General features: G+C 39.3%; 2 protein-coding genes across 6 annotated transcripts in view; both read left to right on the forward strand.

The window, feature by feature from the left end:
* Positions 1-228: 228 nt before the first annotated feature.
* On the forward strand, positions 229-9692 carry leng9 (leukocyte receptor cluster (LRC) member 9). Of its 4 annotated transcripts, none has more exons than XM_015042360.1 (8): positions 229-289; positions 406-634; positions 4166-4259; positions 5488-5621; positions 5734-6063; positions 6618-6858; positions 7857-7980; positions 8060-9692. In XM_015042360.1, exons 2-8 carry the CDS (start codon positions 484-486, stop codon positions 8684-8686), a joined length of 1701 nt encoding a protein of 566 aa, XP_014897846.1. In that variant the 5' UTR covers positions 229-289; positions 406-483; the 3' UTR covers positions 8687-9692. The 4 variants fall into 4 exon arrangements, with proteins under 4 accessions (XP_014897846.1, XP_014897844.1, XP_014897845.1 ...); XM_015042358.1 differs by having other exon boundaries at positions 230-289; positions 406-643; XM_015042359.1 differs by having other exon boundaries at positions 230-289; positions 406-643; positions 5737-6063.
* Positions 9693-10879: 1187 nt separating this feature from the next.
* ttyh1 (tweety family member 1) overlaps positions 10880-15419 on the forward strand; it is a 34270-nt gene continuing 29730 nt past the window's right edge. Inside the window, exon 1 of one of the 2 annotated variants that reach the window (XM_015042356.1) lies at positions 10880-11497. The gene's annotated coding sequence lies outside the window, so the exon portion shown is untranslated. The remainder of the gene's footprint in view (positions 11498-15419) is intronic. The other variant, XM_015042357.1, reaches the window with a different exon arrangement.

A 15419-nucleotide genomic window follows, 5' to 3' on the forward strand; every position in this document is an offset into this window, starting at 1 on the left:
TGACTGCTCCGACTGTTGACGTCATATCACAACTTTTAAATAACCGTTCAGACAAAACTTTATTTTTTATTAAAAAAAAATATTAAAAATATGCTCTTAATTTTTTATTTTATTTTTTGCTTTTGTTGGTAATATTAAGCTTTCATTTGTACATTTAAATTCGCTTCGCCTACAGATATTTTTCAATAAAACTGCATTAACCATAATTCCATTCGAGGATTACAGACTGGGTCACTTTGGTGAACTTCATTTGGCTTCTTTTCTTTTTCAAAGATAAAGAAAATTGCATGTATATATATTTTTTTATATATATATATTTTTACTACCATGCAAATCTAAGTTAGCCGGATGGCTAACTTGGAGTACCGGATGGCTAACCCGGGACTTCCGTGTTTGTGTTTCCAGGTGTCCAGGTAGCAGAGACAGTTGATTTTACGCCAGTCTGTCAGTGAATCTCTACAGTGATATTTCTTTGATTTGGAAATGGCGTCAGACGGTCCAGAAGTTTCCTCGGACTCTATGAAGAACCAGAAGATCGGAGGTGAGAGCCTCCTGACGCCCACCTCCCTGACTGACTCACCGGATCTGATTGCTGCTGTGACCGAAACTGACCGGAGCAATGATACCCGGAAAGATACGGGAGGTAAATGTCTCAGTGTTATTCTATTGCTTCATGTCTTTGCTCATCACTTTTACAGATAGATTTGTTCTATTTACTCTAAAAGCCACAGTTAGTAAAGCAGAATCCCAGTTCACCTTTTGCACCTCATTCTTAGCTCTAAACCTGTGTTTGTTTTTTGTTTTGTAAGGTTTATGGCATGTTTACATGCAATAACTAATGTTAAAAGTTCTTCTTAATAACACAAACACGCTTTTATGGAGTAGAGAGAATGTTAAGGGACATGATTCTGAAAAACTAAGATATGAGCTGTGCCTTCAGGTCCTCTCCTAAATGTAGATGTTTTCTTAACACACATATTTTTAATGGTTTAGTAACTAATGTTTAGTTGAAGAGTCCCAATTCAAAACAGTTGACATTAATGTCAATCAGCATAAACACAGCAAAATTAAATATTTTTCTTTTCTAACAATCAGTGTATATTATTTAGTTTGATGTATATCAATGTATTCTGTTTGGTATCTCATTTTGTTGTATTTAAAATGCCAACAATGAAAAATACAAACAGAAAAAAAAGTGTGTTAAGTATGTCACAAGAATGAAAATGCAAAACCACTTTAATATTTAGTCAGATGCATTCTGATAAATTACCCTAATAAAAAATACTAAGTATGAATAACTGAAGAACAAGTATTAAGATAGATTAGCACTGCATGTTGTTTAGAAAGCAAGTTTTCCCCAGTGTATTTTAAGCCTGGCGGGCCACCAGGCTTTTCTTGTGCCCCCACCAGGTTAAGCATTACTTATTTATTTAAGTCTTTAAGTTTCTTAAGATTTTATAGTTGGTGTTAAGGTGTTAATCTTCCAGTCTTTCAATAACACATAATTATCAAGTGATATTTTAAAATTTCCTGTTAACTTTAAACATTTTTTAACTCAAAAACATGTCGGGCTGCTGGATGAATGACTGCCCTAGCGCTCAACCACCAGGCTTAATAAGTTTTTTGGGAGGAACCTTGGAAAGCAAAGAGGAAGTACAATGGTCATGTTTTTAAGAAAAAAATGCCAAACATCAGACTGAAGCCAGAAGCAGCTATTCAGGCGGAAATAATATCATTTTTTTTCTAGTTTATTCAGTATCTTGATACACTATGTTCTACGTTATCAATCAACCGAAAGCACAGACGTAAAATAAACACTTTTTATTTGTTCATTGAATGTCATTTCAGTATCAAAAGACTTGCCAACGTTATCGCATATGTCCCTAATATCATGGAGCCTAATATACATTATATATATTTTTAGTATACCAGCAGTACATGATCAGTAACCTAAATCTGTTTTTTACATTCAGATACATTCAGTACAGTATGTTCTTCCCTAACAAATACAAAACATAACTCATATAAGTTCCAGGACCTGCAAACGGGAGCGTTCAGTCATGTACATTTGTGGAAAAACAAATGTAAGAACCGATGATGAATCAATGTGTTGCCTGTAACTTAAACACATTTTATCAGTGTCGCATTTGAACAACTATTTTGATTAATTTCTAATGAATAGAGGTCGGACTAAGGGTAGAAATAACAGTGAAAAGTGTGATTCACCTTTGAACCAAACTGACTTATGGACTCTACACTTCCATTAAATGACTGGATGATGAGCATCCAGTCCTTCAAAACCACAAAATGGCGAGAAAATTTGGCAATATGTCTCAGAACCCATTTAAATAACGCAGGACATTGTTTGCTGAGGACTTGAATTGCCCCCTTATCTAGTAAGATTTTCTTCTCTCTTTAGCTTCATTTTGAAAAAAAAGTTTAATTAAATTTTGAGTCTTCAGATAAAATGCTTCATTTAACTTCACCTAATCTGAGTCCCACATTGCCCTCTTAATGGAGATTTAATTAGAAAAAACTGATTTCAATTTATCTTTATGCTTGCACACATATTGATAAGAGATATTTTATGAAAAAATCAGTTTATTACTGCGTTTGACTGGATTTTGTGATTTTAAATCACAAAGGATTAGAGCTTTAATATTTAGTCAGATGCATGAAATTTTGTTTGTTGTTTTTTATTATTCATAGTTTTAGTTCCCCTTTTACGTTTCGCTTCATGAACTAACTTCTTTGTAGAAACAGCATGTTTTACCAGAATTGTTGTCTTTTTATGCAGAAAACTGTGCTATCAGAATCATAATAGAGGTATTTGATAATAAACAGTTTTTGAGTCTTTTTGATGAAAATTAATTGATTATATTTTTAAATTAGGAGTGCACCGATTGCAGTTTTCTGGCCGATCGGTGATTACCAGTCTTTTAAAATCCTGACCTGCCGATGCCGATTTTTCTTGCTAAATATTGCAAGAAAGTTGCTGAGTTAATAACAGTGGGGTGATTATTATTGAGTGCAAATGTGCAGAGATGACCTGGTGGGCCGGTCTACCAGTCAAACCTTGATCACTGGAGGAAAAAGAGGACAGTGGTTGATTTTTAGACCTTTGCTGATCAAGCATGTATCGGCTGATCACTGATCTCTCAAAATTAAGGAAATCGGCACTGATAAATCAGCTGGCTAATAAATCGGTGCAGTGCACCCTTATTTTTAAATACGACTTTAAAATATTGCTTTGAGATGTTTCCTTTCCACTTATAGCAGCAACTAAGGCAGTTATGGAAACAAACCCTTCAAGGTTTCTTGCGCTCTCCCAGAGCAGTTTCAGTTCTGGTAAGCTATATTATCATGTGTCTCTAGACCCTCACACACTGACAGAGGCAGCTGAATTCATGGAGTAGTGTGGTGTAAGTTTCTGACTTCCTGACAGAATGTTCTGCTGGATCAGTTCCTGGCTTCAGCAAATGACTCAAAACTCAAGACTCTCACTCCCAGTGGAGGAGAGAGATTTCACTGTCTGCTTCAACATCTGCATCTATCACTTTTAATCCAAGTAAAACTTCTAAGGAACAGAAAAAAAAATGCACTTCCTGTAAGTTATCGCGCCTGGATTCGGGTCAGGTGGTTTTGTGCCAGCTGGAGTCATCTCAGTTCTCACAAGAAAGACATTACAGCTATAGTTTAGGTATTTGGGCTGAGTTACATTCAGTTCTGTCCAAAAATAGAAAAACAGGAAGTGTGGTGTGAACTCTTGGATGACTTTTCAGTCATCTGGATTAAATCATTACCACCTGTTACAGGGTTTGTAGTGTTACTGTGTTGGAGGGAAAATATAATATCCGGAGTTGTGCTTTTTATTGTGAACATTAGACTAACAAATAATTAATGATCAGTAGTGGTGGTTTTTAACATGTCTGCACTTACAGTTTGCCTGCCAACATACATTCATCTTCATTGTGTTCATACAAAAACAAAGTCGGTCAGTGTGTTTACGTAAGAAGCCACAGAAACACCAGACATGACTGCATGTGTTGTTGAGCAGATTTCTCTTTCTGTTGATGACATATTAAAGACAACATTCCTTAGACTTTCATTCAGATTTTACTACACGTCTTCATTCTGTCTTCATTATTGTTGTTCTAATTTGTAGAGTCTTCAGAGCAGAACAAGGATGGATTAAAAGTGTGCCAGTTTTTCCAGAGGGGAAAGTGTCACTTCGGAGGAAGATGTCGTTTATCACACAGGTTTGCTCAAATCCACTTGCCTCTCATAAGTAACAAGAAGGAGGTCTCTTACTCTCTGTTTGCACTTTTTCACTATGTCATAGTATATAGGTTTGCTGTTTATATTGGTTCAGTTAGAGATTCAGAGACCAGTCAGCTGGTTACTGGATTCAGATGATTTCCAGCGTAATCAGCTCTGGCCGAACTCAAACAAATAAATTATTCCCAACATTAAACACACCATATAAGAACCACAGTCTGGGAAAAGAGAAAAGAGGGAGTCAGAGTCTTGAGTTTTGAGTCAGCTATTTTCAATGTCCGCAGTGATTTAAGTCAGGAAGGAAAACTATGTAAGAAACTATTTAACATGAAATGTGTCCAAACATGTGTGCCGTTCTTTCAGGCTGTGAGGAAGGAACAGAGCAAATCTTTAACAACAAGGCTAAAAGTATTACCGAAAAGTTTAACTGGGTTTAGAAATGTTGGCAGTCTTTTGGAAATGACAGAATAATGATAAAAATCTTCATTCTCTGTTTACACACAATGAGACACTTTGCTTCTGCTAAAAACGCTAATCTAATATGAAATGCTAAAGTTTTGCAGTTTTGCAGCAGCTGATCTCTCCTGATCTAAAAGAATATAAATGAGAAGAAGAAAGGCTACAAAAAACACTAAAATGATGTCGTCTTATGTTTTAAGCGAGGGAGAAAAGTAATTAATTAAAATGGTAACCAGCAGGTCAGAAAGAAGGAAATCACATCTTTTCTTACCCTCCAGCACAGAGGAAGAAGAAGAAAAGGCTCGATGTAATTTTCTGTTTTGTGAATGAGTAGACCGTTCAAACAAACTTATTTTCCTTTTAGATTAATACATTTTTTTTTTTTTACTATTTCCAGTTTTATTTTGTTCTCATTTTTAAGGCGAAAATCCCTGTGAACTCAGTGTTCCTGTGCATTTTCCTGTTATTTTCCCTTCTAGTTTATTTCGTATGTTTTTATGTTGGATTTGATTGGGAAATTTTGATATTAATCTGCATTTAGATGCAAATAATTCATGACGTATTATGTATTCTTCTTATTATTATTACTAATTGTGGATCTTTAGATTTTTCTTTAATTTCATGTAAGCTTTTGCATCCTAAGTAACATCTGTTTCAGATTAAGGTAGGGCTCCCGTCTTTTTAACTTGTCATGATTTGTGACCATATTTTTACCTTCCCCCCCTCCTCTATTGCTCTCATTTATTTCAGTGACCCATCACCACATGAGTCAGCGGTTCTGTCCCCTGACATGGATGACAAACAGGATGAAGAAAAGATGGAAAAGCACAAGAAGAAAAAAGGCGCTGTGAGCAAAGTGGCGAAGCCGAAAGACGAGGGGACAGGTCAGTCTTTATTTATTCATCTGGTTGTTTCACGATTAATCTGAAGAGACTTTTATGTGTTTATCTCTCTCTTTGTTCTCTTTCTGAATGGAAACGATTGAATTCTCTCCAGCAGATGTGAACAAAAAGCCTCGCATGCGCACGGCAGATGAGGTTATCTCTCGTATCTTGTGGGACACATCAGTGGACGCTTCAGAGTTTGTGGTGGGCTACGTGGATCGCTTCCTCGGCGTGCTGGAGCGCCCTTTCTGTGACTTCAACTGGGACACCAACCCGTGTGACTGCGACTACACCACAGAGCTGGCTCTGCCCAGACACCGGATCCAGTACTTCGCCTACAGAGGGCACCGCGTCTGGGACCGCCACAGCAGAACTGACAGGGTCTTTGGCTCCACCGGTCAATCTCTGGCTCCACCGTTTGGAAAGGAGGAGGAAGTAAAGAGTGAGACAGATGATTTCAAACATTTCCATTAATTATCATCATTTTCCTCTTGCAGAGTTTGAAAACACATTTCATAATAAAATATTACATCAGGCCAACAGAAGATTATATTACATTACAGAAATGTGAGCTTAATTTAATATGTGCTTAAAGGTTGTTATTTTCAAAAGCTGCTTTTAATCTTACAAACAGGCTTTGTTGGAGTCCGCATTCTGATTTACTGAAAGATTTGATTAAGTTGTTCACAGATTCAATCAGACTGAGCTTAAACTATTCTGGAAAGAAGCATTACAGGTAGAAAACTGCTTTAGAAATACACTAACACTTGCAGTATAAGTGGTTTTACAAAGTATTCACTCTGAATACAAATACCTACCACAACGTTTAGATTTTTTTTTTCCTGTAAAACATTTACAGAATTGTATTATACACAGTTATGCACTGCTTTGTATATATGTAGTTGTAACACAGCAAAATGAGGAAAAGCTCAAGTGGTACGAATACTCCTGTACATCTGTACAATTTCTCAAACTAAAAATTATCCTTTGTTTCAGATGGAAGCAGAGTAAAGGATCCAGAGCAGCAACAAGACGGTGGTTGTGAAACAACAGAGGAGCAGACAGGTGCTGTGGGTGGTCGGGAGGAAGACTGCGCTCGTACCAAAAACAGACATGAGGAGGAAGAGGAGCTGAATGAGATGAATCACACCTTTGCCCCCACACATTGTGGAGGAAACACTTCTCAGGAACAGCAGGACCCTCGTGGATTATGTGTTGAAGAGGAGGTTGCAAATAGGTCTGGTGTTTATTCTTGCTGCAGGTTTTATCTTTAACTCATTGCAGACAAAATGCCCTGTGTGGGGAAAAACCCCCCCACATTTGAATAAAATGTGGGTTTTAAATACATCAGTTTGGATAAAATGCTCAGAAGTGCACAACGCAAAGCCTTTTTGAGGATTCATATCAGAGCCTTCAGGATTGAATGAGTTATAGATGCTGTTTTAAAGGGGACCTATTCAGCAAAATTCACATTTTCTACTTCCATTTATGTCCCAACTGGAAGAGTAAAGGTACTTACAAAACGCTTAAAAAAATAACACAGAGCCATTTTTGGCAGTAACTTTATATTTTTTTGGTGTCTGAAAAATGAGCCGTTTCAAAAACCTTCTGAATGTGGCGTCACAGATCAGCAGGCTCCGCTCCTCACCTGGCATCCCCCAACAAAGCTCAGCCCATTACCTAGCAACTCCAGTGAAGCCCACTCTGTTATCTAGCAACCCAAGATGAGCTCCAGCACATTTGGTCAGCTACCTTTACCGCTGTATGTGCTGTACAATGGCTGCTGGAAAAGACAAGTGTTTTCTTGTTGACTTACCATCCAGAAACCTCTTGCTGCTTTCTTGTTGGTTGTGCAGGAGGCTCCACTTCTGCTTTTTAAAGATGTACGATTGTAAAATTGTGCAACTGTTTGCAGCCATTTTTCACGTCCAAGAGTAAATGTAGAGTTGGGGGCGTAACCAGCAGTAAATTTGGTTTTAAAGTGACAAGACGCCTTAAAACTGTTCATTCTGAAAGGAGCTAAAATATTCAGAACTGAGCAGACTAATATCTCATTATCTAAGAATGATTTTTTATTTTGTTTTGCAAACTATATAGACTGATATAGTCACAAACTTTCCTGAAGCAGGTGAATGAATCATTAGATTTCAGACAATGTTATTGTTTTGTTTTAATAAAGTAAGTCATTTTTATTCTGCCATATGTATTTATTTTCCTTTCCTGGTTCCTATTTAGACTCCAATCATCAACTGAGAAAAATTCCTCATGTCAAGAAAATGACCAGGATGTAAGTGAGGACGGAGAGGAGAAGCATTTTGAAGACTGGGAGGAGACCTTGGACGGTCATGAAGACACACAGGTGTGGACGGAAAGCCTTTGTCTGACGGACCCCGTCGTCGTTAGTTTTTATTTATCTCCACTTTGATGCTCCTCCTTAGGATCCAGCACCGAAGCAGGCAGAAGAGAAATGTGGCGGGCGTCCTCCTAAGAAAAAACCCACTCACTTCATCACCTTCCGGGCCAACACGCCTATGATCCTGTCCTGCTTCCAGCAGCTGCAGGAGGAGCTCACCGCTCTCCTCCCCTCCTCTGCTCCTCACTGGCAGGCCGCCTCCAAGCTGCACGTCACCCTGTGCCTCCTGGTGCTGCGCGGCCCGGCCGAGGTGGTGGCCGCCGCGGAGATCCTCCGCCGGTTCGCCCAGCTGGACCGCAACCCGCCCGTGGCCGTGACCTTCCCGGTGAAGCTGAAGCACTTCAACGGCAAGGTGCTGTACCTGAGCCCCCAGCCTCAGCTGCTCCTCCACCAGCTGAACTCCGGCCTGCAGGAGGCCTACAGGAAGGAGGGCTGGCTGCACCGGAGCTCCTACAACCCGCGGTACCACCTCACGCTGGCTAAGGTAGACGACGCAGAGGGGGAAAGGATTTTTGACGGCGTGTGGTACCTGAAGGTGGGGAAGGGGTTGAATTTTGGCCGGCAGCCAGTCAACACCTTACACCTTTGTACCGTTAGGGGCGCCGAGGTGAACGGTTTTTATGACATCATCTGCACCGTAGCTCTTCGATAATGAAGAAGTATCTCTCATCACCTGCACTATTCTACATACAGCTTTTAAATAGTGCTGTGAATCACTAAACAGCACATGACTTGGTGCAATAGGATATGTTTACTTCTTATATTTATTACTTCAGTAAAACTGAATGTTTTTGGTATTTATCGAAGCATTAAGTCATAAATTCAAAGGGATGCAGTTCTCTCACATAGATTATGCTTTACTATTTTTCATATTTGCCTTAATTTTACACACTTTGATATATTCTGATCCCCTTCATTTAGTGACCCAGCAGTGTCCCTTGGACATAAGAAATACTTTTGTAAAGACTGCCATAAGAATTTTATATATCAGTGTTTTCGTATTCATTAATGTGAGTCCTCACCATACAGAACCGATTTCTGTTGTGTTGAACGTATTTCAATGCAACATATTGGGAAAATAAATAAAACCAAATCAAACTGTAATGATGGTATAAAACCACAGATTGTTTTATCTAGTTTCAAGGCATGAAAATTACCCCCAAAACATGAAACCTGGTCATTTTTTCTTTTACAATTTGCATGAGCACATTCAATAATGCACAAAAATAAAATAAGTTTATTGGTAGTTTAAGTTTAATTAGTCACAAAAGCTAAATTACTGAAGCAAATGCAGCTCATCTGAACTTTCTGTAAGCCTTTTGTTTACAGAAATGCACAGAAGCATTTGAATTATAGCAGAAATTAATTGTTAAAAGATCTATTTGTTTTCTTAGGATAAAACAGTCGTTCAAAGTTTCAAGTTGCTAGAAATTCCCATCTGACTTTAAGGATGAAGCTGCTGGGATTAGACAATCGAGCATAAAGAAGAATTTACTTGAAATAATAATAGTAATACTTCATTTATATTGTGTGAGAGTTCGTTTTTAGCTGTATGACTGGCTTTTTATCAGATTTTCTATCAGATTTTTACAGAATTGCATTGATTAAAGCTGATTAGATCAATAAAATCTAAAAACTCCAGAAAACAATCAGTAGACGATAATTTATCTACATAATCTGGGCTCCGTCTAAATTGAAATGAGCCGTTTATTTCATCTGACATTTTCTGAAGTTGATGGATCTAATTTCCTACTGGTTTGAACTTTGGCCTGTTTTTTTTTTTACATTTTGTCATCATTCATAATATTTGTACTGTGTTTTTTTTTAAACACTTGTGATAAATAAATGGTTGTTAAAGGTGCAGAAACTTTTATCGTCTCGATATTGTAAAGCTGTAAGGGTTTATTAGGCTCATTCTCTGCTGCCTCTCATGATTAATTCGATCATGAATATTGAATGTACTGTGTTTCACAAGAGCGATCACTCTGTATTCTCCTACCAATTATTGCGACTGCTAGTTTGCTTTTACAATTAAACTATAAGCAGATGATTTAAAGAGCTGTGAGTGGTGATTTTTCTCTCGTCGCTGATGTGACGGATGCTCGCTCCCTAAGCCGAGGATAATGAATCTGTTTGTTTTCTTCCCCGTTTTCCTTCCAGATGCATACCCACATATACACTATCCAAAAGCTGAGTGAGTGTGTGAGTATGCTCCCTGCTTCTCTGCTGTTTGCTCCCTTTGCTTGCATTATCTCCCCTCCCCCACTCCCTCTCAGTGACACAGAAAAGCCGACGCCCCCTCCCTCTCCTCTCCTCTCCTCTCTCGTGCCTCTGCCCCCTTTTCTCCAGTGAAAGGCAAACACTTTTTATTGCTGCAGTTCACCTCCATGTCTTTCCTGCATTCTTCTCGCTCCAGTCCCTGAGAGGACATCTCTCTGAGCGTGCTCTCATCACATCAGTCACGTCGCTACACGTCCTCCGCCGCCTCCCCCGTCTCTAAATCGGTGTTGATGCTGTCCTGCAGCCTCCACTGGAAACTGCCTTCGCCTACAAATCCACTGCATGCTGCTTTGCCCCTTTCTGTTCATTGTTACTTGCTCCATCTCTCTCACCCTCCCTCCCCTTTTCTCTCAGCATCCCTCCATGGGAACCCGCATTTTTATTCTCCTCAGGTTTTCCTGTTCTCTGCATCCCTCGCCCCCTCCTCTTCCTCATCCCCAAATTCATCTCTGTGTGCCTCTTCGTGATTCTCCCTCTGCTTTTACCCCTTCAGCTTTCACATAAGCACATTTTTAATGTAAGATGTGAGTGGTGTGCTGAAGCTTCCACAATCATTTTCCAGTCAGTACATTTTTACAGTTCGCCTTGGTAACCTGGACTGGATTCACTCTGGTGGTCTGGGCAGAGATTGGCTGGTCGGATGGGCGAGCTTTTATATGTTCAGTGGGGGTTGGCGGTGGAAAGGGAGCGAGTGAGGGGTTAGACCCCACTAAGCCGCGTTAACAGATTAATTATCTCGGAGCAACATTGTGTCAGGGCAGCGTTTTGAACTCGCTTGGGCGTTCAGCAACGAAGGGCTACAATGCAACGATAAAGAGTCCCTCAGGGGTGTCTCCTCAATCCTAATCCCTCCCTCTCTCTCTCTTTCTCTCGTTCGCTAACCCCTGCTCGCCGAGAGTTCCTCGCCCATCCATCAACACAAGCACCTCTCCACTGTCACCAGACAACCACACAGATATTGATCATTTAATATTTCAGCAGCTGTTACAGTTACCACCCTCGTTTCTCATCCCGTCTTCACGTTGGCATGTCTCTGAGCCGTTTCTTTGAGGATGATCAGTTTTCAAGAGCGTCCAGCGTTGACGACAGGCACTATAGCTCTCTGAGTGGGTAAATATTTCACGGACACCGGCAACGAGAGAGAAGACAGAAGGAGACAGAAATCTCCCAGCAGCTGACTGAGGTAAGAAACCGATCCCCCTCTTGTCGCCATGTTTTAATTGCTGCTGTTGCTGTGGGGATTAATCATCACTGGGATGAAACATTAGACGATGTAGATATGCATCTCGCACAGAAAAAGCAATGCGGTTTTGTTGCACTTTTTTTTTTTTTTTTTTTGGCTAATTGATCAGTCTTTCTGGGACCATTTTCCTTTTCAGTTGTGGGTGGTTCATAAATCTAATAGAAGCAGCCACTAATTGACATTTACAGAAGATCCAGTTTTGCTGATAACGCTGGGCATGGTTTGATTGCGTCCTGTTTTTTTTTTTCTACAAATTGAGGTTTGCCATAAGTCATTTGATTTTGGTCAATTAGGGAGGACACATTTTGTACCCTATCCCTTTCAACTTCACGTCCTGCTGGACACTTCCCCTACGGCTCTGGTCAGCGGCACTTTAAGGGGTTTCACGTTTTGGATTTAAAGCTTTTTACATGACGTCTCATAAATGAAGCTGTGAGACAAACTGCTGGGGAATGTAATCGAAACTGATTTCACGAGGCAGAATGAAACATGCATCACCTCGGCTGCAGATGCGCGTTATTTATATCGTCTGATTCAGTGCGTCGGTCTTGGTGAAGGAGGTGGGGGAAAAAGGTGCCAATGATTTTTTTCATGCACTAAAGATGATTCTAAGTTCAGATGACAGGCAAAGCTTCAGCCCCGTCCCCATTAGCTGCCTCACAAAATGGCCCTTTTTCTTTACATCATGGAGTCTCAGTATGCAAAGAGTTGTGTGTGAGCTTCAAGCACAAACAGATTATATTATTTTTTTTTAAATCCTTCAAGCTCCTCCTGAGGTTGGAACCAGTGGGTTTATTCCATCTCTCTGCTGGTGTTTCCCATTGTTGTCCCCTTTGACTCACTTCATTTATTTGTCTACAGTTATGCAACAGTAACAGGCATTATAAGAAGAAGCTGGCGAGAGATATCACGTCTCCTTGAGGTTTCCTATCTGTGACAGCTGCTGAGTGAACCCCCTGCTCCACGACGCGTTAAATATCCTCCATTCTTTTTTAGGTTTGGAGGAGAATCTCAACCTTGACTTTCACGTGAAGTGTCATAAATCTTCAACTCTTCAGTCACGGTAATGTGCGAAAGAAGATGGAGGCTAAAGAATTGTTTTATGAACTTCCTGAAGATCTTAATTTAAGGATCTACTTTGTGTTGCATCTTCTTGTTCTTACATTAAAATGCGCAGCGTTGCATTTTTTCCTCAACAGATGAAGGTATTTTTCTTTCATTTTTGCATTCAGTCGTTCATTTTTCTTTTGGATTTTTGTTGTAAAAATAAGCTTCTACTAAAAATAAACACAAAACTCCACCTCAGATGAAAGATTTATTTTACATTTATTACATTTAATGACTTCTTCGCACCGCATACGTACTGGTATATTTATTGCAAATTCTTGTTTGTAATAAGAACACATAAGATCAAGCAGCACACTTTCACAGTTATCAAACATTAGCAGCACTATTGAGGTCATAAAACAATAAAAACAAGGCTGAGGTTACAGGGTAGGATAAATATTTTAGCTGAAATGTGTGCAGGTATCAGACAGTACCTTCTTTAGAATATCTCTAAAAGTTTGTATTGATATAAAGATGCTCATCTTTAATATTTATGAGATGCAGTTTCACAATTAGATCCAAGAAGATTGGGACATGTCATGATCTTCCACTAAAGGAAGGCAAACAACCAAATGCAAAAAAAAAAAAAAAAAAAAAAAAAAAAAAAGACAGAAATAAACAGTTCTGGTTGGATGATAATTCAGCACCACTGACATGAAGACTTGAATGAAATTCAGGAAAAGCCTCCAGATCTCATCAAATTTATCATATTTGCTGTTTTTATTGGAATTAATCTTTTCAGCACTGAGGAAGAAAAAAACAAAAAGTAAATGTTCACATTCTAGGCTTCATTCAGGGTGTGAAAAACCTTCTAAGTATGTCATGAAGCAGAAAATGTCCAAAGCAAATGGATTGGTTGCTTTTTCACAGCCACACCTGTTACTGCAGGAATCCAAACATTTGTACCACTTGGTTGGGGGTTAGCCCCAGTCTGAACAGGTGAGCAACTTTAAATTACCTTCAGGAGTTGTCAGTCCAGCACGCTGGATTTACAAAGAAAAGCACTAAATTTAAAACGTCTAAAACCGAGAGGTTCATGTCTTAATCCCACAGATTCTTTTGTCAAAAGGCTGGAGTTGTTCAGCACGTCTTGGCTGCAGACAGAGTTTTGGGAAGAGTCTGCTTTGTGGACAGCTACTCACATGATGTTCTTTGGTTCTGTCTGAAAATCAATCAGTTTAAAGTGGATTACACTGGCTCAATGACAAACATGAAAATGGACTCTGAGGTAAGATAAGTGGATCAATAACGCGAGTCTTTAAAAGTCAGAAACTGTGAGAACAGAAGTGCTTTAGGGAGGGTTTGATCACATCAATAACTGGTCTGTAGGTTTATCAATGGAAAAGGACTCTAGCACAACTCCAGCACAGTCAGTGGTCACTTTAATAGGTACATCTCGGTACTACTGCGTTAATTATTCACAGCTCAGATTCAGCGAGGTGAGGGAAACGTTCCTCATGAGATTTTAATTCATGTTGACACGACGGCGTCACAGTGGCTTCATATTCGACAAATGCAGATCCATGAATCCAGTGTGGCCAACTGGATCCAGATCTGTTGAATGTGCTGCAGAGTTGGGAAGTAACTAGTTGCATTTACTTGAGTAACTTTTTAACTGTACATTTTACTTTGAGTAATATTATTATGAAGTGTCTCTACTCTTACTTGAGTAAAATTTCTGGATACTCTACCCATTGTGAGTAACTTCACTGAATGATGATAAAACAAAAAACGATACGGACACACCTTCAGCTGAAGTTAAAGTGAGGCTTCTTGTTTGTTTTTTCTTATCTGTTGAGAGTGCTGTGCTATTTGGGACTGAAAGGACTTTACCCCATTCTGGCATATTGCATTGCGGACTGGTTTATTTTTTTTTTTTATTTTTATTTTTTTAAAAGAGCTGCTTGAATCTATTATCCTTCAATCACCTTATATATCTGATTTTTATGTATTTATTTTAGTCTTTAAAATACCAGAATTTGGACACAGCTTTATATTTTGTGCGATGACATCATTTTTATTAAATCAGTTCTGATCAGTTACTCAGCTCACTGACTTTTAATAAAATACTTTTCTACTCTTTCTTGAGCAATTTCTTGGACATTTCATAAAAATCTGTTGAAGTGGTGTTGCTCTTACTTGAGTACAGCTTTTGGGTTCTCTAACCAGCTCCGCTTTGTGAAGGCTATTGTCAAGTCCAAGAAATTTGAGATGATCTGAGGTTTTTGACAAAGTGTGTTTTCCTGCTGGAGGTACTCTGTGGTCACAAAGAGACGTGCATAATACTTAGGGAGGCTGTGGCATTTAAGTGAAGCTCACTTGGTACTGAGGAGATCAAAGTGTGCGAAGAAAACCTCCAACACTGCCGCACTGCCTGCCAGCAGCCCGAACCAGTCAGACAGGGCAGGATGGAGCCACACTTTGAGTTCCTCCCTTTGTGGTTTTCTGCTGCTGTAGCCGATCTGCTGCTGTGCACACAGAGATGATTGGCGCAGTCATTTCATTTTCATCTAACATCCAAACAATTGCTCCACACTGGATATAATTTTTATTCCACATCTTTCTCTGCAAGCCTTCATCGCATCTTGACGGCTATAAATAAATCAAGTTGCTACTACTTGATTTTTTATTTTTATTTTTAACAAGCAACTGGATTGAACAGATATAGCCATTAAGGTGACCAGCGCCGCTCCGTCCTTGCTTTTAGATGAGCATCATAGATACTGCGTAAGGTTTAGGATTTTCCAAATCCACG

Source organism: Poecilia latipinna, unplaced genomic scaffold, assembly GCF_001443285.1.
Source record: "Poecilia latipinna isolate Pla-1442-1.1 unplaced genomic scaffold, P_latipinna-1.0 Scaffold586, whole genome shotgun sequence".
Classification (NCBI taxonomy): Eukaryota; Metazoa; Chordata; class Actinopteri; order Cyprinodontiformes; family Poeciliidae; genus Poecilia; species Poecilia latipinna.